Raw genomic sequence first — 22157 nt, forward strand, 5'->3', positions numbered from 1 at the left:
CTTTGTTCTTAGTGGCTCCTAGTATTTGGATTGTGCCAACACCTGTTTGTGTCCCAAAAGGGAAGATCTCAGTCAGCACCTAGATGCAGGCTGTTTGGAAGCTGGACCCTCAGGCAGCAGCTTTTAAAGTAAGCAAATAGATTTCTTTCAAGGAGAGATTGGAAGATGGGCATTTGTGTCTGTTGCCTTTACATTTAGTCCTGGGGAGAAAGCCAGTTAGGAACTGTTTCTTTGTTTGCTGCGGTAATCAAAACAGTACAGTACTGGCATAAAGATAGGCATACACACCAATGAAACAGAATGAAGTCCAGAAATAAATCCACACATTTATGGTTAACTAATCTGCAACGGAATTTCCAAGAAAACACAATGGGGAGAGAACAGTCTCTTCAACAAAGGGTGCTGGGAAAACTGAATATTGACTTGCAAAAGAGTGAAATTGGATCCTTATCGTACATCATCACAAAAATAAACTCAAAATGGATTAAAGAGAAATATGAGACCTGAATCTATAAAACTCCTACAGGAAAATAGAAAGAAATTCTTTATGACATTGGCCTTGGCAATGATTTCATGCATATGACACCAAAGCCGAGGCAACAACAGCAACAAAGAAGCCAGACTATATCAAACTAAAATGCTTCTTCACAGCAGAGACAACAGTCAGAGTGAAAAGCCAACCCATGGAATGGCAGAAAATATTTGCAAACCATGTATCTCGTAAGGGGTTAATCTCCAAAATATATCAGGAACTCCTGTAGCTCTATAGTAAAAGAAAAAACTGATAACCTGATTGAAAACTGGGCACAGGACTTGAATAGACATTCCTCCAAAGAAGTTATGCAAATGGCTAACAGGTATATGAAAAAATGCTTGATGTCATTAGTTATCAGGGAAATGCAAATCAAACCACAATGAGATGTCATCTCACATCTGTCAGGATGGCTATTACTAAAATAACAGAAGACAGGTGTTGGTGAGAATGTGGAGAGTTATAATGAACTTTTGCATACTATTGGTGGGATTGCTAAATGGTGCAGCTTGAAAACGGTGTGGAAGTTCCTCAAAAATTAAAATAGAACTGCCATGTGATCCAGCAATCTCATGTCTGGGTGTTTACCCAAAATAATTGAAATCAGGATCTCAAAGTGAACTTTTTTTAAAAATCGTATATGTTATATATTATACTATATATAATATTATATATTGTACATATAGAGAGAGAGAGACAGAGAGGGAGAGAGACAGGAAGAGAAACAGAGAAAGAGACATGCTGTGCTGTGAAATGGCTCTTATGTTTTCCTTTAATTTTCCTAAGCCTGAGAAAGTGGTACATTTGCTTGTATGATTTCAGTAAAAGACAGGCAGACAAAATCTAGGTATTAGTAAAGGGTCAAGTTTAAATATTTCTTCAGATTATCTGAATGAAGAAAGAGAGCAATGTTCCTGAAAAAAAATTATTGCATGGACTGTTGTCTAAGAAACTCATTTGTACTTATATATATATATATATATATATATATATGTGAGTTATGTCAACACTATTACATAGTATTTTGCTAAAATTAATAATTTTATAATTTTATCATCAAACATAATAGTGACAGAAGAACCATTGTGCAGCCAATATGATTTTTTAAAGCAAAGAAAAATCCAGTTATTTTTCTTCTTCATTTGTTTCTCCATCTCTTTATTGTGTTTGTTTTTATACATTTCTTTGCCCGCAGTCACATTGTTTTTGGAGTTTTGGAAACAGCGACAAGCCAGACTGGAATATGAATGGGACCTGGTGGACTTTGAAGAGGAACAGCAGCAGCTTCAGCTGAGACCTGAGTTTGAAGCCATGTGCACGCACAGGAAGATGAACACAGTGACTAAGGTAGATCGGGAAACTGAAATGGGCAGCAGATGTTCCAGTGAACACACTGCTGCAAGTGGCTTCTCAAATAATGATGTGTATTTTAATTTGCCTTTAAAATGTTCTCCAACATATAAATCATAAAGGCTTTTTTTACTTGCTTCTAATATACATTTCAAACACATGCAAAAGTAGATAGAAATGTCAAATAGGCCCCAGGGTGGAGCCATCACCCAGCTTCAATTAATATTAACTCATGGACAGTCTTTCTTCATTTATACACCTACCCCTCCCTGCCACTATATTATTTTGAAGCAAATTCAAGTCATCGTATCATGAAATACATAGTCTTACTACTAAGTGAAATCAAATGAAGTGAAAAACAGTGTGTGTGCTGTGGGCTTTGCATATAAATATATATGCATGGAAATACATATACTAATTTAATACATAAAAATAGTATTGTATTAAGGTAGTGGGCTTATGAGTGATCACTTTATTAGACAAATGTTTATTCACCTAGTCCATTCTAATTGTTTGTAATGGAAACATCATCACACTGGTGTCTGAGAAGGAAAGTCTAGATTTGGGGATAACTGGCAAACTAGCTGTATATTGTGAGTTATTTGATTTCTTGGCACCTCGTTTTTTGTTTTTTGTTTTTTGTTTTTCATGTGAAAATAGAAGGTACTTTGCAGACTCTTGGCCACATATTCTTGGAGTTTCTACCTTCCTGTTAACTATAATCGCCATGTTACCTGACACTATTAGAGGGAGAATAGAATATGTCTCTAACATGAGAATATGTCTCATTTAGAATATGTCTAAAAGTCTCTTCAGTAGAATTTCCTACTCTGTTCAGGATACTATTCTTGTCTATAATACTTAGAATTCTTTTCACAGTTTAGACATCCACTAAACATTTATTAAATTGCATTGATACATTTTTAAAAAAATTCAGTAAATGAATAAAGAGAAAAATCACTTCAGAAAATACATTAACAACTTGGGTGGCAATTTGAAAGTAATTAAAATATATTAAAAGAGATATTATCATAATAATGACTTCTATCTATTCATACTTAATGGGATAAAAAAGAAAATAAAAGCAGGCCTATTGGCTTTGCCAAAAATTACTGACCTAAAGACAATCTGTACTGAATGTTTACATTTGTTTATTTTTGTTTGTTTTTGTTTTTTTGTGGGGGGAGGTAATTAGGTTATTTTATTTTATTTAATTACTTTAGAGGAGGTACCAGGGATTGAACCTAGGACTTCATGCTTGCTAAGCATCCACTCTACCGCTTGAGCTAAACCCTCCCCCCCTTACATTTGAAACCAGTTGAAGGACAGTATGTATTAATTCACTGTGAATCATCTACTTCACTTAGCTCTAATGGTTTTGAAAATGAGAGTGTTTTTTGTTTGTTGTTTTGTTTTGTTTTTTACTTTGTTGCAGTGTTCCTTCAGTGGTTAAGCACAACCAGAACTTTACATTTGAGTCTACTGGGAACACACACACGCATGCATGGACACACACACCTGCACATACAAATATGCGCAGGCACACGAACACACATACACTGGATACACACATGCACACACATGTGCATAATCACATGTATGCACACATATCTGGGGGTTCTGTTAGCATTCAGTTCTTTCTGAAAATCTTTAAGATTGTGAAAATATAAAATCTTATGTGTTAGATAGAATTACATGATTTCTGCTGACAGCTTTTTTTACTATATGGCAGTATTTGCAGAGAGGGATAGCTCTGCCTCTTGAGATAGCTAAAAATATCAGCTGATATGGTTAGTATCTTTCATTAATGATTTAAAAAACATAATGATGGAAAAGTCTGAGCCCCTGAACTGTGGAAGAAGACAATTAATACTGTAACTATAAATAAGGCACCCTATTTAGTATCATGCAGAGCAATTACAGCATCCCTCAGGTTTTGAGTTTGCTTTCCTGTCTATCTCACCCTGAATACCACTCTAATTCAACACTCAGGAAATAGTGTGTATCTTGTATATCTCATATAATTTGTAAAATATCTCATCTAAGAGCCCTACAGATTTCTACTTAGAAGTAAGGAGCCATTACTTTCCATGAGCAGTAGTGACCCCACTCGGGAGGTTTCTACTTTAACGGGACTTTGTGATTTTGACTATTGCTTGGAGTCCTAACTTTAAGGGTAGATTTTGAATTTTGCTGTGATTTCTTCAAAATTACAGGAGATGGAACCTCACATGCCTCTATGTAATCGTATTCCATGGTACTTTTTATCGGGAGCCACAGTGACGTTATGGGTGAGTGTTCTTTAAAAACTGTTACCATCTATTTGATGTAAGGTCGTATTGGGATTATGTCAGCAGTTTCATCTACAATGGCTCTGGAGTCCCTCTCTTCCGTCCCCTTCCACAGTATTTTTTTTTCAGTAGCGCTCTTATATAAGATAAACTGTAATTTACATGGATGTGCCATCATTGAATCTTGGAAAAGGAGTTGGGGGAGAGAGAGGTGCTTCATCTTAAAGCCTGGCCTTTCCCCCTTCCAGCTGTTCAATAATTTGGTGATAACTTGAAATCAGAACAGAATAACAATTTGATTGCAAACTATTTGGTTAGTTTTTAAAAAATTATTAATTCATCTTTATCTCCATTTATAATATCTCTACAAAATGAAAAATAACTTCATACTATTAAGGTTTACTCTCTTGCTGAGACAAATGGAAGAAAATGTTAATTCTACTTGAAAAATTTAATCAGTATATCCCATTGTGAGGGAGTCAGGTTTTCTCCATGCCTTTAACTGATAGATTCCTCCATCATCGTCATAATCTGCCTTCCCCTTTACGGATTTATGTCCTCTTACAGTTGACCTTTAATTTTAGGAAAAGAGGCAATGATACCCTCTGAGAGGTTAGCGTGTTGAAGTATAAATAATTAGCAGTTGTAGACTATAGTTTAATCTCACCAGTCAATACTGTCTCATAATGTTTTATCTTGGACATTTCTTGTTAAAAGATACTGGTTTTTCTATGTTAAATTTGTGTTTTCCTAGATGATGTAACAGTCATTTTAGGAGAGATGATAAAATAAAAAGGGGTAATAATCAGTTTGGGACACTCTTTGAAAAATATTCTGGAGTGTGGTTCTAGAAAATCACTCTGTCTTTTATTTCTGGTACTCATTCAGTTTGATTCAGTTCCTCAACTTTCAGAATAAAATTCTCTAATCATTGATATAAATATTTTTGTGTTTTTTGCAATATGGGAAGGTATAAAATTCATACCAGATCTATACAAATATCTAAACTACCAGGCATATCAAATGACTAATGGCAATATTCTGAAGGAAAATGAAATCAAATCTTTAAACATATTTTTCTTGGGAAAATAAGTAATCTGTACACTACGTGTTTAACTACAGCCTAGAGCAGAAGTTGCCAAACATTTGCTGTAAAAGATATATTTTTGGCTTTGTGGACTACAAATTGTCTCTGGCACTTAATTGTCTTTATTTTTCTTTACAACTTTTAAAAATGCAAAAAAAAAAAAAAAAGCCCACATTCTTACCTCAAGGGTTACACAAGAACAAGTAAGACCATAGGCAGACTCTGGCCTGCTGGCTAGTTTTCCAACTTTTTCTAGGGGATGGACCTAGAGGATGGGCAATGAATATTTTTTTATTTTTGACTTACTGAGCTGCTACCATATGCCTGTCTCTAACCTTTTTACTTTCCTAGTTTTCATTTCCTGCTGTATATGGTGAGAGAGACTGATTTGGTTTGCTTTCCAAAATAGAGTCGCTAAACTTAATACATGAGGTGAGAAGAGTGTTTCAGATAGGCACACATCATAGGGTTACAGAGATGAGAGTGAGCAGTTGTTTGCTTCCCTTCCCCAGATGTCTCTGGTCATCGCGTGCATGGTAGCAGTGATTGTGTACCGCCTGTCCGTCTTTGCCACCTTCGCTAGCTTTGTGGAAAGTGAAGCATCCCTGAAGCATGTCAAAAGTTTCCTCACTCCACAGATAACCACCTCACTCACTGGGTCCTGCCTGAACTTCATTGTCATCTTGATCTTGAATTTCTTTTATGAAAAGATATCTGCCTGGATTACAAAAATGGGTAAGCTGGCCAGATGGTTAGTATTACTCTGAAAAAGGGTTCCTGCCAATGCTGTACGTCCATTTTGGATCACCCCCAGCAAGTGCAATATTTTAAGGCACTTTTGCTCTGCAAGTTGACCCACAGCCTGGTGCTTCAGAATCCCCGAGCAGCTACATTCAGGTGTATTATAATGGAAGCAAGAAGAAGAACTAAAAAAAATAAAAAATAAAAACAAAACAAAACAAAACAAGAAAAACATTCTTGCCTTAATTCTCCCTTCATGGGGCTGGTTGAAGCCTAAGTAAAAATCTTCACTTTTCTCAAGACACAGATAATTTTTATTTCATATATATGGTTTTTAGATTTTGAAAACCATTGTGAGAAAAAAGGACATTCAGGTCCTCCTGAATGTCTTAGAACCTGAATTATTTTCTTTCAAAAATTTAAAAATTTCTCCTAAAGCCAAGAGGGAAGTTGCAGGAGTACTGGGTGGAGTGGGAGATTGAGTCAGGGCGAGCGGCTTGGCACAGTTGCTCCTGGTCTGGCCCCCTGCAGGTTGGACATACTATCAGAGACGACTCCAGCCTCAGCTTCTCTGGCAGTGCTCTCTGCAGAGGCTCTCGCCTCTCTAAATCTATACACTGACGTGCCAACGGGAACCAAAAAGGTAGCACTGTATACTCAGCACCAGAGCAACTACTGGGAAGCAACTGTAATTAGATACCATTTTCAAATCTGAAGATCTTCTACCTCAGTTTTACTTCTTTTTTCTGCTAGCAACAGCAAAAAAAGAAATAAAAAATTCATGGTAAATAGAACCCAAAAACAAAGCACCTAAAAAAAAACCTTCAGCTTTCTCCAACGAGGAAAATCACTTGTACTCACATTAGAGATTTTGTAGGAGTGCAACTAAATTTCAGTAAGACGGAGGAGTTATCTGTGTTTTTAGAATATGTGTTACTACTTCGGTATCGCTAAAAATGTCATGGATTTGGCTGGATCAGCTCATGCTTTTGGGAGATCGTCAGCTCAGGAAAACATGCTCCCTTACTCTTCTGTGCCTTATGTTCTACTGTGGTGCGAAGAGAAGCTAACAGTTTCTTATCTGTGGAATTCATTAAATGATAGATCATGAGCATGCATTTTAAATAAAAGAGAGGGGAAAATGTGTACTATTACTGCCATTATTTGCATGACATCATTTTCACAATTGATAAAGCCATTTAATTCATGAGAGGAATGCACAATTCAGTTTGGAAATCATCCTCTGCCCTTTATATAATTTACTCTGCTTAAACGTGATTGAAAACAGATCAGAGAGAGAGATCTGATATGCTTACAGGATACTGGAGAGTGTATGGGGATGAGCATAGGCTCTTCAGCCCGATAAGGCTGTGAATTCCGTATTCTGACTGTGTGACCCCAGGCATGTATTTCATCCCTCTAAATGTAATAAGGACAGCTTCGTAAGCTTCTCCAGTGATTAGATTAATACAAAATCTCTAACAGAAAGCCTAGAACATATCCATAGTTACTTAATATTGATCAATTATGACCAGAGTGGGGAGCACTTCAATAGACTCTCAGAATAACATGACTAGATGTCCACTTGTCCTGAGGAGTACAACATTTAAGGAAGGAGCATTATTAAACCTTGGTGTTTTTTATTTACCAGAACTTCCTCGAACTTACCAGGAGTATGAGAGCAGTCTTACCTTGAAAATGTTCCTGTTCCAGTTTGTGAATTATTACTCGTCCTGCTTCTACTGTAGCTTTCTTTAAAGGGAAGATCGTGGGCTATCCCGGAAGATACACATATTTGTTTCACGTGTGGAGAAGTGAAGAGGTAAAAATTCTCTTGAGAAGTGAGGTTTGTGGCTTCAGTAACTCAGTGTTAACTAAATACCTTCCGGTGTGCCCAGTGCTAAGTCAGGTGTTACCAAGTTGCAGAAGTCTAGGACCCTGACTCTGTCTACAGAGGGTATTGGTCTTGGAATCCTGGTATCTGATAGACTTTCCAGTTACTTTTGGGCAAGAAGTTATATTTTACCTATTATTAGGTATAAAATTCGAGCTATGAACTGGAATGAGTAAGTTCTATATTCCTGAAGGCTTCTGGCAAAGGACGGATGATAACTTTCTGGAGGTACAGCAAAAAGGGCTCCACCATGTGTAGAGTTAGACCAGTTCAGTGGCTTCCAAACCTGGCTGTGCATCTAGATCATGTGGAGAAAATAACAACTTCCAGCGCTAACCCAGATATAAAGTTTCAGAATCTTCTAAGGATGAGACCCAGAAATCTGCTTTTAACATATTTCACAGTTGAGTCTAATGCAGCTAGACTGGTACTGCGCTGTGATCGTGCTTGGAACGATTGAGCTAAATATCCCTTTATATCCCTTTAATATCCATTCCAACCCAAATCTTCAGATTCTAACTGTCTGGCTTGGGATTTCTTTTGTTGCAGAAGTCCATCTTTCATCATTCACTTTATTTTTCTCCTTTTCCTTCTTATTAGTGCGATCCTGGAGGCTGTCTAATAGAATTGACAACCCAGTTGACCATCATAATGACTGGGAAACAGGTCTTTGGAAACGTTAAAGAAGCCATATATCCGTATGTATGACTTAGAGTTTTTGCTTGATTTAAGTAACCACGAGAGATTTCCTCTGGAAAATTTGATTATCATGGTACCTTTGATTAGCAAAGGTTTACATCAACAACAACAAAAAAAAGACTTCACTTTTAATCAACAATCAAGACCATATTAAGGGAATACAGACTTTTTAAAATATGCATCTCTATTGCTTGAGTAAAGTTGAGGGAAAGGTAATTATCTCTCTCTCCTGTGAAGATTCCACTGGGAAATCTAAGTGTTACATGCTCTGTAGATTTTTCTACATGCTTTATATTATTTTTCAAAACTACTAAAAGTTGAACCCTTTAAAAATGTCTGTGTTCATGGACACCTCTGTTACCAAACCAAACTCAGATCTGCTCACCTGTGTGCAGTAAATCCAATCTGCTGACACCAGTTGTGGTGAAGGGAAGTGTGGCGTTTACTATAAGGCACCAAGCAAGGAGTCCTGGACACCTAGTGCTGTAAAAGCCGGAACTCTCTTGATACATTTCAGGAAAACGTTTTTAAAGACTAGGTGAGGGAGAGGGTCTCAGGGCATGTGATCACCTCGTGCACTGTCCTCTGATTGGTTGGTGGTGAGATAAAAGGCTCATGTCACAGGGGTCCCATTATCAGTCCTTAGGTTCCAGTCCATATGCTCATGGTCCTCAAGTAGTCAACATCTTCTATTCTGTGGAGGTTTTCACATCTGTAGAACATCTCAGGACATGTGCATCAGATACTGGTATCTAGGTTACTTTAGAGAGGAGCTAAAGCAAAGGACATGGCCGGGAAGGCCCCATAGGGTCCTGCTTGGTTGTACATCTAGGCCATGAATGAAATGCTAACACATGAAAGCATCACTCTCTGTCCCAAAAGCATAGCAATAATGAGTACCTTATAAAAAAAGAAAACCAAAGTGACAGCTGATCTCAAATATAAGGTGAAAATTTCCATGGGAAAAAGATTAAGAATTATAAGCCTGTTATCTTGTACGGCTCCAGCTTTGGAAATGATAGTGTCAGAGTTTAGCACCTGCAGCGTGAAGTGGACCAAAAGTGCACCATTTAAGACAGGGGACTAGCCAGTTTCACTGTACTGAAACCAGGAACTAGGTTTATTCCTATTTATTCATGAAAGACAGTAGAAAGCACCCTCCTCCTCTGCTCTCGCCCAACCCACCGTCTCCTCGTGCTCCTGGGGTGCTACTTCGTGTGCTGACAAAGGCAGGCTTACCCTTTCAAACAGTATTTGATACACCACGTCCCTAGTATTGCCACATGTTTTTTAAACCCTAGGTCTAGATTGAGAAGCTGGAGAGCAGAATGGAGGTAACTCCTAACCCAAACACAAGAGGGAGAATAAAATATGCACAGAGAGGAAAAGAGACAGTCAGAGGAGTAAAGGAAAAAAGAAACAAGTACAATTAAGCCTACAAACCAACATTCAAAAACTTGCAAAGCCCCTCTTCCCCACTCTCCGCGACCTGCAGGACCATGCATGCCGCACAGCAAGAGCGAGCCTCGTGCTAGGTCTTCATGCTGTTCCAGGATTTGTCTGTTCCTGCATCAGTACTCCCCTCCCCTAGTTAACTCTTCAGTTCTGGTGGGACAGGTTTTACCAACTTACTCTTCATCTATAGAAATGTCTTGGCTATCCTTGTTCTTTCATGTTTCCATGTGAATTTTAGAATCATCTTGTCAGATTTCACATGGAAAAGTATTTTGGGTTTTTGACTGAAATTACATTTTGATTGTTTCAGTGAAAACAACTGACATTTTATTATGCTGGGTCTTTTTATTCATGAACATTTAGTTTGGACTTTAATGACTTCAAATAAATATTTAAACTTTGGCATATAGGTCATATATCTTTTGTCAAACCCATTTCTAGATACTTCTAATTTTAATTGCTATTGTAAATGATATCTTTTTAAAAATAATGTTTTCTACCAGTGTTTTGTGAGTATATGGGAATGAAATATGTAGATAAACTCTATTATTATTCTTAATAATTTTGTCTAATTTCATTTGGGTTTTCTATGCAGACAGCCCATTAACATGACTGTTAATAATCATAGATTTCTCCTCTATTTCTGATTCTTCTGCCTTTTTCTTTTTTCATCTTATTGTTCTGAGTAAGAGCTCCAATAAAGTCTTGACTGTGATCACACACTCTTATTTTGTTCTTGATTCCAAAAAGAATGCTTCTGACTTTTCCCTAGTAAGATTGATGTTCACCCCAGGATTTTGGTAGGTGCTTTTGATCAGTTTGAGGTAATTACCTTCTTATCCTACTTTAGAGTAATAAATAGTTTTTAATAAGTGATTGAAATACATCAGATGTATTTTTCTTTTTTAAATTTCTTTTTTCTGGGGGAGGGAGGCAATTAGTTTTATTTTTGTTTATTTATTTATTTAACGAAAGTACTGGGGATCAAACCCAGGACCTCGTGCATGTTAAGCACGCACTCTACAACTGCACTATACCCTCCCCCTATCAGATGCATTTTTCTGCATCAATCAACATGGTTTCATATTTGCCTCCTTAAATCTATTAAAATGGTCTCTTACATTGATTGAGTTTCTAATAAAAACCCTTTTAGTTCCTTTAAGTAATCTAACATCATGATATATTATTTTTATGTAGTGTAGAAGTTAATTAGGTAATACTCTGATTAGGATTTTTACATTGATTTTCATGTGTTAGATAAGCCTCTACATTCCCTTGTCATGCATTTTCTATTGTAACCAATTTCTCATTTCCCCAAGTGGCCATCTGAGTATCATAACATAAAGGTTAGTAAATTAAATAGAAAAAACAGTGCTGTGGTGACCCTTTCCTCCACATGCTCTTTAACAGAACTGTCTGAGTACATACATTTCCATGCAGAGAGTCAGGGCTGTATTACTTTCTTAATCACCCTCATAGAGACCTTTTGCCCTCAGCAGTTACTGTGAACAGAACACTAGATTTGGACTTGGACCTGAGCTGTAGTGCTGCCTCTACTTGTTCTGTGATCTTAGGTTACTTAACCTCTCTTACTGCCCATTTCAAGATCTGATTCTCTGATCCCTTTCTTTTAAACCTTATTCATGCATTTACTTTTGTCACTTCCAACAGCTTGGTTCTGAATTGGTGGAGACGCCGAAAAGCTCGAACCAACTCTGAAAAGCTATACAGTCGATGGGAGCAGGACCATGACCTTGAAACTTTTGGTTCCCTTGGGCTATTCTATGAGTACTTGGAAACAGGTAATTTTCAACCACTGTCTTGAAACATGGAATAGGCTGAGTAAAATGTGTTTTTCAGCTCTTAATATTTCTTCCTGCCTTGCACGTAGTAGGTATTCAATAAATCATTGGATAGTGGGATTGAAAAAAAAGATGGATGGATATGAGAAGATTGGTTCAGTTTTTCTATTTCCCACCAAACAGAATGCAGAATGAAATTTAGTTTCAAAACACAAGTCTCAGAGAGATTTTTTTCCTGTCAATGGAATGTAAATATTGTTGAGCCAAATAAAGTAAGGGTCTCAAATTAAATTTAAATAGCTTTCTCCTTTTGTTTGTCTCAGTGACTGCTCATAGAGAGAACACATTGAAAAGCATTTCCAGAGTCTGACATACATTTAGTGTACGTCCTTCATTTTAGGCTGAAAAGAAGAAGGCTAAAAGCAGTTATGCAAGGGAATCCCAAATTGGACACAAGAAATGCATAAAATATTCTAAGGATTGAACAGAGAAGAGATCTTGCGGTGAAATTTTAGGAGAGACAATGATGGGGACTGCTCATGGGGTTTACTCAGAGTGTTTCCTCTCAAGGGACCTTCTCTGCTTCTTTGGAATTAAGAGGGACAGTTTTCCCAACTTATTCTCAAGGCCCATAAAAGTCATGGTAGAATAAATGAGATGACCTGAATTTGTTACTGATTCTCCAGTATAATACATACATATAATACCTGGATTAAAATAGGTAAATTTAGGACAAATAGGAAGAAGTCTCCAGTCATAAAATTAGGTAGTCCTTGTTTTATGGAGTGATAAGACTAATTTTTAGTTAATCGTGTATGTTTCAAGTGGATTTGTGCATAAATGCATCAGAAATTATGACTGAAGTTAAAAGATGAAGTCAAGGGTTCATAACAAGATTAACTACCATTGACTGAGACGCAGCTAAGAGTTAACTAATTCTGATGTTTTACATACATCATCTCTAATATAGAAACATGCTACAGAATAGTCATTGTCCACTGCATTTTATTTTAGAGGATACTGAAACTTGGATAGTTTTAAGTAATTTGCCACGGGCCACAAAGGTTATAAGTATAGATCTGGATTTGAACCTAGAAATTCAAGCTGTTCCTGAATAATACTTCATCTTAATTTTCTATCGCTTGGTTCAATAGAGAAGATGGGAAGGAAGCAGTTTCTCTACCTGGTTTAATAGATGACAAGACTGATTCTAATGAAGAAGTCTTATGAGAAAAGCTGAAATCCAGAAGCATTCGAGATCTGTCTAAAAATAGAGGAGTAGTGGAAGATCCTTTCTTCCTTCAATAGAAAGACATTTTAGTATCTCTGATTCCTTTTTTCTTCACTTACGTGGGAAGCCCCGGTCTGCCAGCTGCATGGATTCTTTTATCCCGAGCACTGATGGAACCAAAGGAGAAGAATGGGCAGAGAAGCCAGCTTACACAGATGTTAAGTCTTAGTGAGGAAAGAGAGTAAAACTTATTTATAAAAATGTCAAGATAGTACAGAGGATCAGGACCTTAACAAGTACCTCAATTCCAGAATATGTATATTTCCTTTGCTACATAAAATTTATATATGTTTCCAATGCTTTATGATTCATTTTCTGATTTATTCTCAAATACTTTGTACTACCTTTTCCTCTGTTAGCCTCTTCAAATCTTAAATAATACATTCATTTATAAGGCTTGTAGTTGAATACTTTTGTATACCCAGAGCATACAAATGAGTTGGTCGTTGTCTCGGACTTTAAAAAGTACATAGATTAGCAAGGTAGAAATTTGATTACCCCATAGACCAGCATAGAACTAACTATAGACCATAATAAAAGACTATGTTTTAAGAAGAATAAGAATATCTTACCTAACAAGAATAGATACTGTTTTCAACAAGCAGATCCCTAAAGAAACAGCAAGAGAACTAAGCTGTGCATGCCCGTTTTCTCCTTCCTGTTGTAACAAGCAAATAAGTCACTATGTTTCCTACCAGGAGGAGGAAGTGGGCAGCTGGAAAGAGGCCTGGCATGTTTTGCTGGTGTAGATCCCTCCAAAATGAAGGAAAGAGGCAGGAGTTGGGTGGAGTGTTCCCCCATTTTCCCTCCACAATAATGAGTTTGTGAATTTTTATTTCTTTAATAAAAATTTTTTTTATTGAAGTGTAGTTGATTTACAATGTTGAGTTAATTTCTGTGTACAGCATAGTGATTCAGTTGTACGTATGTGTATATATATATATATTTTTTATGTTCTTTTTTACTATAGGTTAAAATGTTTTTCTTTTTTCGTTACAGTTATCCAGTTTGGATTTGTTACTTTATTTGTGGCGTCTTTTCCTTTGGCTCCTCTTCTTGCTCTCTTGAATAATATTATAGAGATTCGAGTGGATGCCTGGAAGCTTACTACTCAGTACAGGAGACCTGTAGCTGCTAAGGCTCATAGCATAGGTGTTTGGCAAGACATTCTCTATGGAATGGCTGTCCTTTCTGTTGCAACTAATGTAAGTAGACCTATTTCAGTAAGATAATTCTGTACTTTATTTTGTTTTCTGAGAGATGGGGGGAGGTGAGTGATATTTAACTAAGCATTTATTCACATTAATTTCATCATGGTGACAGTTTAGAAAGATAAAACTTCCCTAAACTTTTATACACTAAACAACATAGACAAATCTGTGACATGCAAACTCTTAGAAATACAAGGAAAACTATAAAACACATGCTGATTATAATACTATGATACAGTTTTATAGCATGTGGCAGAGTAAGACAGAAAATAAGTAATGGTATAAAGGATTTAAGTAATACAATTAAAGCTTGATTATACATAAAGTTGTATACTGCAAATAAGACATAAGATTTACCTTTTATATTTATGGATCACTTATTAAAAATGATAATAAAACTAAATTCCCCAAAGTAGAAATTATACACTGCATATTCTCCAACAATAATGGTATAAAAATTGAAATTAATAATAAGACAGCCAAAAAAGAAAATTTAACCACTTAACATTCATGCTTATAAGGAAGCTTTATTATACAATGAGGAAATAATACTGAAATTGTAAGGGTAGCCTAATTAAAATGAAAACCTAAATGTAACCTACAGTTACAAAAAAATGTATAGCAACACATGCTTATATTATTAAAAAGAAGACAGAAAAGCATGAGTTGAGCATGTAACTTAAGAAACTTAAGAAAAAATGTAAAGCGAATCATTAGAAAGTAGTAAGAAAGAATTAATAAATATATAATCAGAAATAACCAAATTAGAAAACAAAAAGCAATGTAATTGCTAAGTCAATCAAGAGTTGGTTCACTGAAAAGACAAAATAACAAAACTCTGAAAATCTCAAGAAAAAAAAGTTACGAGGTACAAGTGAGAAAATTATGAGACTGCTATGTATGAGTTTATTCTAATACTTTTTAAAATCTATTTGAAATTATCACATTTTTTAGAAAATAAAACTGCCAAAATGCATTCAGTAAGTGACAGAAACCCTGAAATGAACCAGTAGCTTTAGAAGCAAAATTAAATATTTTTTAAAAATCTACCACTAAAGATGTAGATGGCAGAGCCAGATGGTTTTAAATTGATTTGTCTTACCTGAAGGAAATGTGCTGTGCACACTACTCCAGAGCTTAGGAAAGGAAGGGAAGATACCATTCCTGTGGAATCAAATACTGAAATTAATTGCACTGAACTGTGGGAAATGTCTCAGGTCCTCTCTCTGTTCTCCATTCCCTACACACACACATATACATGCACACGTACACACACTCACAGTCTGTTCCAGTTTATGGAGTTGGTCTAGGCAAGTAAATTTGGTTAAGGACAGTAGAACTGTGTTATGAAGCAAAAAGAAATGTAAGAAATAGCAAGGCATGATGGAAAGAGACAGATACAGGCATGGTGTTTTTGGAGACAGATACATTTAGGTTAAATTTTCAACATAGCCACTTTTTAGCTATGAAATCTTGGAATATTAATCATATACTATAAATGAACTACTTCATGTTCTAGACTCATAGCTCATGTTTCAAAGACTCATATTAGCGTGATTAGTAATAGCATTCTAAACATTTTGCATCTATATGTCACATGGAACTGAAAGACATACAAATCATTTGTAAAACTAGATTGTTAGCTCATGATCTCTCTCTTGCTTTGTCCTTTAGGCTTTTATTGTTGCATTTACATCAGACATGATTCCTCGTTTAGTTTACTACTATGCCTACTCAACAAATAGCATTGAGCCTTTAAAAGGGTATGTCAACGACAGCCTGTCAACATTCCTGATAGCGGATTTTCCAAACAACACTGTGCCTTCGGAAAAACGGGACTTCACCACTTGCAGGTTTTCTCTTAATTTCTTAGGTTTTAATTTTGCTTTTTAAATGTATTTCTTAAGTTCTCCATTTCTTTCATGTCTTAAAAAAATGTTTTACTTGGGGCAGTAAAAATTTCTGATGAATAAAGTACATACACATTTCTAGAATGCATACATTGTATGATTCTGGTTTAGGAAAGTAGAATGTCCAGAAGGAAGAGATATTATGGAGAAAGATAATGACAATTTTGAAATATTTCTTATTTTCAAATTTATTGGAAAAGTTTTCTCCAACAAATGCCCCCTTGGTCCCAAGTTGTAATATCTTTAGATCCTACAGCATGGTCATAATATATGTGCATTTAAGCTACTTGAATTTAACTATATGTCCTCAAAACAAGATAGAGTGAGGTAGATGTGATTAGTTCACTGGCCACCCCATTTAAAGGTTTCTTCCATGTAGGAAGGAGTGTGAAATTGAATTTGTGAACCTGCTGTTTTCACCCTCAGTGCCTCATTTACTGTGGGGATCTTTTTACTCTAGGATTTAACGATTATATATATAAAAATTAGTTGTATAGTGTGTTTGTGTGTGTGTGTGTGTGTGTTACATCAAGGCTTTTAAACTTAAACCTTAAACCAACTGCTTTATCTGGGATTCTGACAAAAACCCAGCAAAATGGTACAACACATGTAGACAAAACATTGTTATGGTCCATATTTTTATATAGAGGAATGATGACATGGACAAGTGTCAGATTTCTTGATGCCATCACTTCCTAGCTGAACTAAATTTTTGAAGAATATCAAGATCTAGAAACTTTGTAGAAAAAAAAAATGAACTTAGAAATTGATCACCAAGAAAACTCCAGAAGGATAATAAGGCAAACAAAAACAATGAAGTGTCAGATAAGCCGAGAGAAAACAGAGCTTCAAGAAAATGGAACCGATCGACAGTGTCAAGTCCTGTCCTTCACAGATCAAATATGACAGGGATTAAAATGTTCCTTCAGCTTAATGACAGGAGACCATTGGTTTCAGTGGAGTGATGATGGAACTAGGCGTGTCAAGGAATAGGAAGAGAGGGAATGGAAAGAGCAAATGTTGCTAACTCTTTGGAGAAATTTGTCTTTGAAGGCAAGGAGAAGTTTCACTTGTGTCTCCCGCTGTATCTTTATTATGCATAAGTAGCATAGGACTGTGATTTTTATCTCTGTAAGAAAGACAAATGTTTCATAATAGCAGTATTTTCCTTTGACTTGACTTTTGTGGTCACCTAAAAGGTCTCTTAAAAGGAATAATGTGAATTTATGCTAGGTCTCTTGTTTGAAGTTATAGCTAATTTTTGGCATACACTTCCATTTTTTTTCAGGTACAGAGATTACAGAAATCCTCCTGATCACGATGAGAAATATTTTCATAATATGAAGTACTGGCATGTCCTTGCTGCCAAGATGACCTTCATCATAGTTATGGAGGTAAACCTTTCTCAGCCTTCATTCCAGTTAGTCTCTTTTTTCCCTTTAGGCATATGTTTCTAAAGGTATCTGCTCCACAGAAAATTAGCATTATCTCGATAGATTGTTTTGAAGGAAGTATTGGTTGTCACAAAAAGTAACTTAGGAATATTTTCAGTACAATAGATTGCCTGTTATTCAGTTGCTGTTGAAGATAACATAGGGACAGAAAAGGTCCCTTGAGGCCAGTGTGAGGGCAGAGGATCTGCTGATTTTGCTGAATACCCACTCTACACTGGTTCCAGAGGCTATAATAATAACTGTGTAAGTTTGACTTCATTATTCACCCTTGACAAACGAGTCCAAGAGTCAGCAAAATTAGGTAGTTGGTTTAAAGATAATCAGCTAATATTAGAGCTGGGTTTCAGTGCCAGATGTCTCACTGCCAAGCCTCTGCTCTGCCCACTGTCTCACGTTTCCTCCCTGGTGGAATATCCAGTGTAATTATGGACACAAGTCCTGCAGTAAAAGAGAACGAATCCAGAGGGGTATTAGATAGACTAAGTTAACAAACTGACTGCTGCAAATTATAAGACATGAAGACCAATAAGGGAGAGAGAAATGTAAGGCACTTCTTCACTTGCCAGTAAAGGCCAATAATAGACTAGGCAAGTCTAATGCAAGCACCACAGATTCCAATCAGTTTTTGTGTAATTTATTTTATTTTTATCAAGGTTATGCATGTAAGTAATTTAAAGCCCCACCCCTCTCAGTTCTTTATGAATTTATCACTTTCACTCCCACATTTTCCATCAGAGGTTTAGATCACCTTGCAGTCTGGTAAATTACAATAGGAATTCTTTTGAATTTTTGTTTTTGTTTATTATTTTCATTAATTTTTTAATCATCCCAGGCTCTGACTCACCGTTATTCTGGGACTTCTGTTCAACTTCTCTTTTATTGAATACTATATTCTCTCCCATTCTTGGATTACTAGCTTATTTTGATAAAGCACATCTTTCATTAATTTTCTGAGAAAAATAATGGGCTGTCAGTTTTTGAGAACGTGAATATTAAAATTGTTTCTTTTTTCTTGTAAGTGATTAATTGGTATAGAATTCAAGACTAAAAGTCATTTCCCTTGAAAATTTTTCAACCAACTTTATTTGGGTATTCCTGAAATTTTCAAAGACATTGCTCTATTTTCTGTCAGCTTCTACTGTTGTTATAAAATACAATACTGTTTTAATTCCCCAGTCTTTGTTTATGATCTCTTTTATATCGATAAGCTTTGAGGAGTCTCTCACTAGTCCTTCTTTTATGAAACTTCACAAGATAGTCAGTTGATACTGAACAATATTCATTGTTCTGCACACTCACTGAAGCCCCTTGAATCTGAAAATGTAATTACCCTTCAGGTGCATTGTATTATTTCTCTGATGATTTCCTTATTTTCTCTGTTTTGTCTTTCTGGAACTTCTGTTGTTCAGGTATTACAACTCCCCATTTTGAAATTCTAATTAATTTTCTCTCCTATAAATAGGCAGATTCATATCTTTGTCTTTTTATTGTATTTTGCTTCCATCATTATTTCTGTTTCCTCTTCATTCTATTTGTGTGTTTTAGTCTTATCCTCTCAGGTTAGAGACTGTCTTACATATTCGGTTGTTACTGGCAGTCTCCTTGTATTTAAGCGCAAAGCAGTGGAAGCTGACAATAAGCCCTGTGTGCATACAGGAGGAATGCCACTTGCGTGGGTTTCACTGCAGCGTGATAAGCTAGTGAGGAAGCCTTTTCATTTGAGGTCAACAGAATTTTGATATCTGTAATTCTAATTTCACAGATTAGCTATTTTTCAACGTGCTAAATTCCATTTAGTTGCCCTGTTTTCAATATGGTGCCACACCTCCAACTTCTGCTCTCTCCACTGCCCCTGAGTTCACAGCTTTCTGTCTTAATTTCTGCAGAGAATATGGTGCTCCGTTGCTGTTAGGGTGGGGCTGGAAAGGAGAACCTGGATATGGATGAAAGAGAGGTTCTGAAAATTCATCTGCTCCTTACACAAATTTTTAACTAATGCTCTTATTTTCAACTCCACCTGCACATGCCTTCAAAATCTTTAGGCCCTTCATTCATGAACTTTCCTGACGACTTAAAACAAAATTGGCTTTTATCTTGGTCCCTATCATCACCATATCACTAACTGCAAATTTCAGTGCCAGCTTTCTTCATTCTTTTGAGTCCGTAATCACTGTTTCCTCCCTTTTCTTTTTGTCTTTGTTAATGATACCATATTTTAAAAATTTCTTTACAAATATTTTGTTAGGATTTCAGGAGGGAGCATAGATTAAGTATATATTTAATAACTTTTCAACTAGAATCTTTGTAATTATGTGCTTTAGTATATATTTATTTGTTTAATGTCAGTCTTTGTAGGAAAGTTCCAGAACAGGGACCATATCTTCTTGCTTTCCTTTCTACCTACAGTGTTGAGCATACATTGAATGAATGAAATGATTTGCAAGAATTTCCTGCTGAACGTCTGATAATTCTAACAGTGTCTCTGATTTTCTTTTATGCTTCCTGTAGCACATTGTGTTTTTAATCAAGTTTTTGTTGGCCTGGATGATCCCTGATGTTCCAAAAGATGTTGTGGAAAGAATCAAGAGAGAAAAGTTAATGACTGTCAAGATTCTCCATGACTTTGAGCTTAACAAACTAAAAGAGAACTTGAAAATGAATTCTGATGATTTTGCCAAGCATGTTCTTATTCAGGAAAACAAAGCCCAGCTGGCTCAATCAACAGTCTGAGCGACACAACCAGCCAGCAGCCAGCAGCCTGTCTGACTTTACAATAATATTCCCTGGGTTTGGGGCCAGAAGGCAGAAGCCATGTGTTAATTTTAACCTCCCCCCCCCTTTTTTTCTTCAACTCAAAATTTTTTGTACCCTTTTATAGAGGCCAGCTTGGTAGAGGTTGGAAGGAGCTTGTCTGCTTCATTGGCTGGGCCCGCCCCAGACACCATTCTCCGGGGTTCTGTAGATGATTGTTTAAAATGTGTATGAAATCAGAATATTTTAAAATCGTGGGATGTTGCAGTTTAGAATTAAACACTGGTTGTGCGCTATCCCATCACCTTCCAGTGCAGCTGCTCATTTTCATGGTCTTCTTTCTGTTGGGTTATTTTATATCTCCTTCCCATCAAGAGAAATCCTGGGGAAAAAAGAAGAGAAGTGAAGAGGCCTACTGAGCCATATATATATCTGTGTGTGTGTGTGTGTGTGTGTGTGTGTATACCTTGCCATTTTAGACTATGCAGAAAAACCAAAATCAGATAACATAAGAAAACTCACATACTAAAATTACTAGGTAAATATCGTGGCAGGAGTTTGTTCCCGAAATCCTCCTGAATAAGGTAAACTTCCATCAGAATTCCAGATAGCCCTTCCAGGTAAATACAGAATTGATTTTTCAAGAGACGGAATGTTTGAGTCTCAGCAAAGGACTAACAACTCAGTTCTTTAAAGATAACGTTTTGGTAACAGTAGCTTTAAGACTGGATTGTCTTATCTGGAAAGTAGCATAAAGAAAAGTATTAGATTGTTTCAGGTCTTCAAGTAAATGAAAGATATAGAGAAGTAAGTGTGTCTTCCCAGTAGTTAATGAATGCAAGACAATGTGTGTTGATTAATTTATTGATCTCAACCTAAAAAAGCACTGAATTATTTTTAAAAATCATTTTTCTTCTACAATGCCTTTTTTGCGTCATGTAGCCTGTTTGAGCATTAGCTATTTGTGTAAGTTAGGTACAAGTTGTTTGTGAAATGTTATCTCGTTGTTTAAAGCAATCTCAAATCTTTTCATGAGTTTACAATTTTTTCTGTTGATGCATCGCTGTACAACACCCAGTGCCTTGTTCTTACGCCTTTGACCCACAAGATGTGGTTGTGTTATTGATCTGATGTGATGTAACATCTCAAATGTGAACCTGTTTTAGAGAAATTGCCAGTTTAAGATCAATAACAGAGTTTAACACCAAATGTGGATCAACCAAGTAAGAATGAAGTGATGGATTTGATAGCTAAGTAAAAAAAAAAAAAAAAAAAAATTGTTGAATTATTTCTCTCATACTTATGCCTGTGGCACATGTATCCCACTTCTTGTTCTTCTTTCCCTTAAAAAAATACTTAATAAATGTTTTTAACACTATAGAGAGATACAGTTTAGTTATATAATATTTGAATCTCTAGTTTCAAATTGCAGTTCAGTTTCAAAAAAATTGTGTTTTTTAATTGCACTCAAAACTTTATTATAAGATTTTTTAAAAATGTGGTATTCCATTATGTGATCCTAAAACATTTTCATAGAATGTTCAGTATTGAGTATATGTCATATAGTAGTAACTAATGATCGGTATTAAGCATTTAGAACTGAGGGTTGTGAATTTTATAAAGCCACGAGACAGTTACTCCAATACTGGCAGTGATGATTTGTCATCCACTAGGTAGATCTTATGAACA

General features: G+C 36.0%; 1 protein-coding gene across 1 annotated transcript in view; it reads left to right on the forward strand.

Moving 5' to 3' along the window:
- ANO5 (anoctamin 5) overlaps positions 1–21846 on the forward strand; it is a 70509-nt gene extending 48663 nt beyond the window's left edge. The window contains 11 exon segments of the mRNA XM_032488369.1: positions 1728–1879; positions 4099–4173; positions 5773–5995; positions 7653–7744; positions 7746–7823; positions 8496–8593; positions 11721–11851; positions 14142–14347; positions 16028–16206; positions 17552–17657; positions 20226–21846. Of these exon segments, the coding sequence (XP_032344260.1) occupies positions 1728–1879; positions 4099–4173; positions 5773–5995; positions 7653–7744; positions 7746–7823; positions 8496–8593; positions 11721–11851; positions 14142–14347; positions 16028–16206; positions 17552–17657; positions 20226–20447 (1562 nt within the window). The 3' untranslated portion in view covers positions 20448–21846.
- Positions 21847–22157: the final 311 nt, after the last annotated feature.

This window comes from Camelus ferus, chromosome 10, assembly GCF_009834535.1.
Source record: "Camelus ferus isolate YT-003-E chromosome 10, BCGSAC_Cfer_1.0, whole genome shotgun sequence".
Classification (NCBI taxonomy): domain Eukaryota; kingdom Metazoa; phylum Chordata; class Mammalia; order Artiodactyla; family Camelidae; genus Camelus; species Camelus ferus.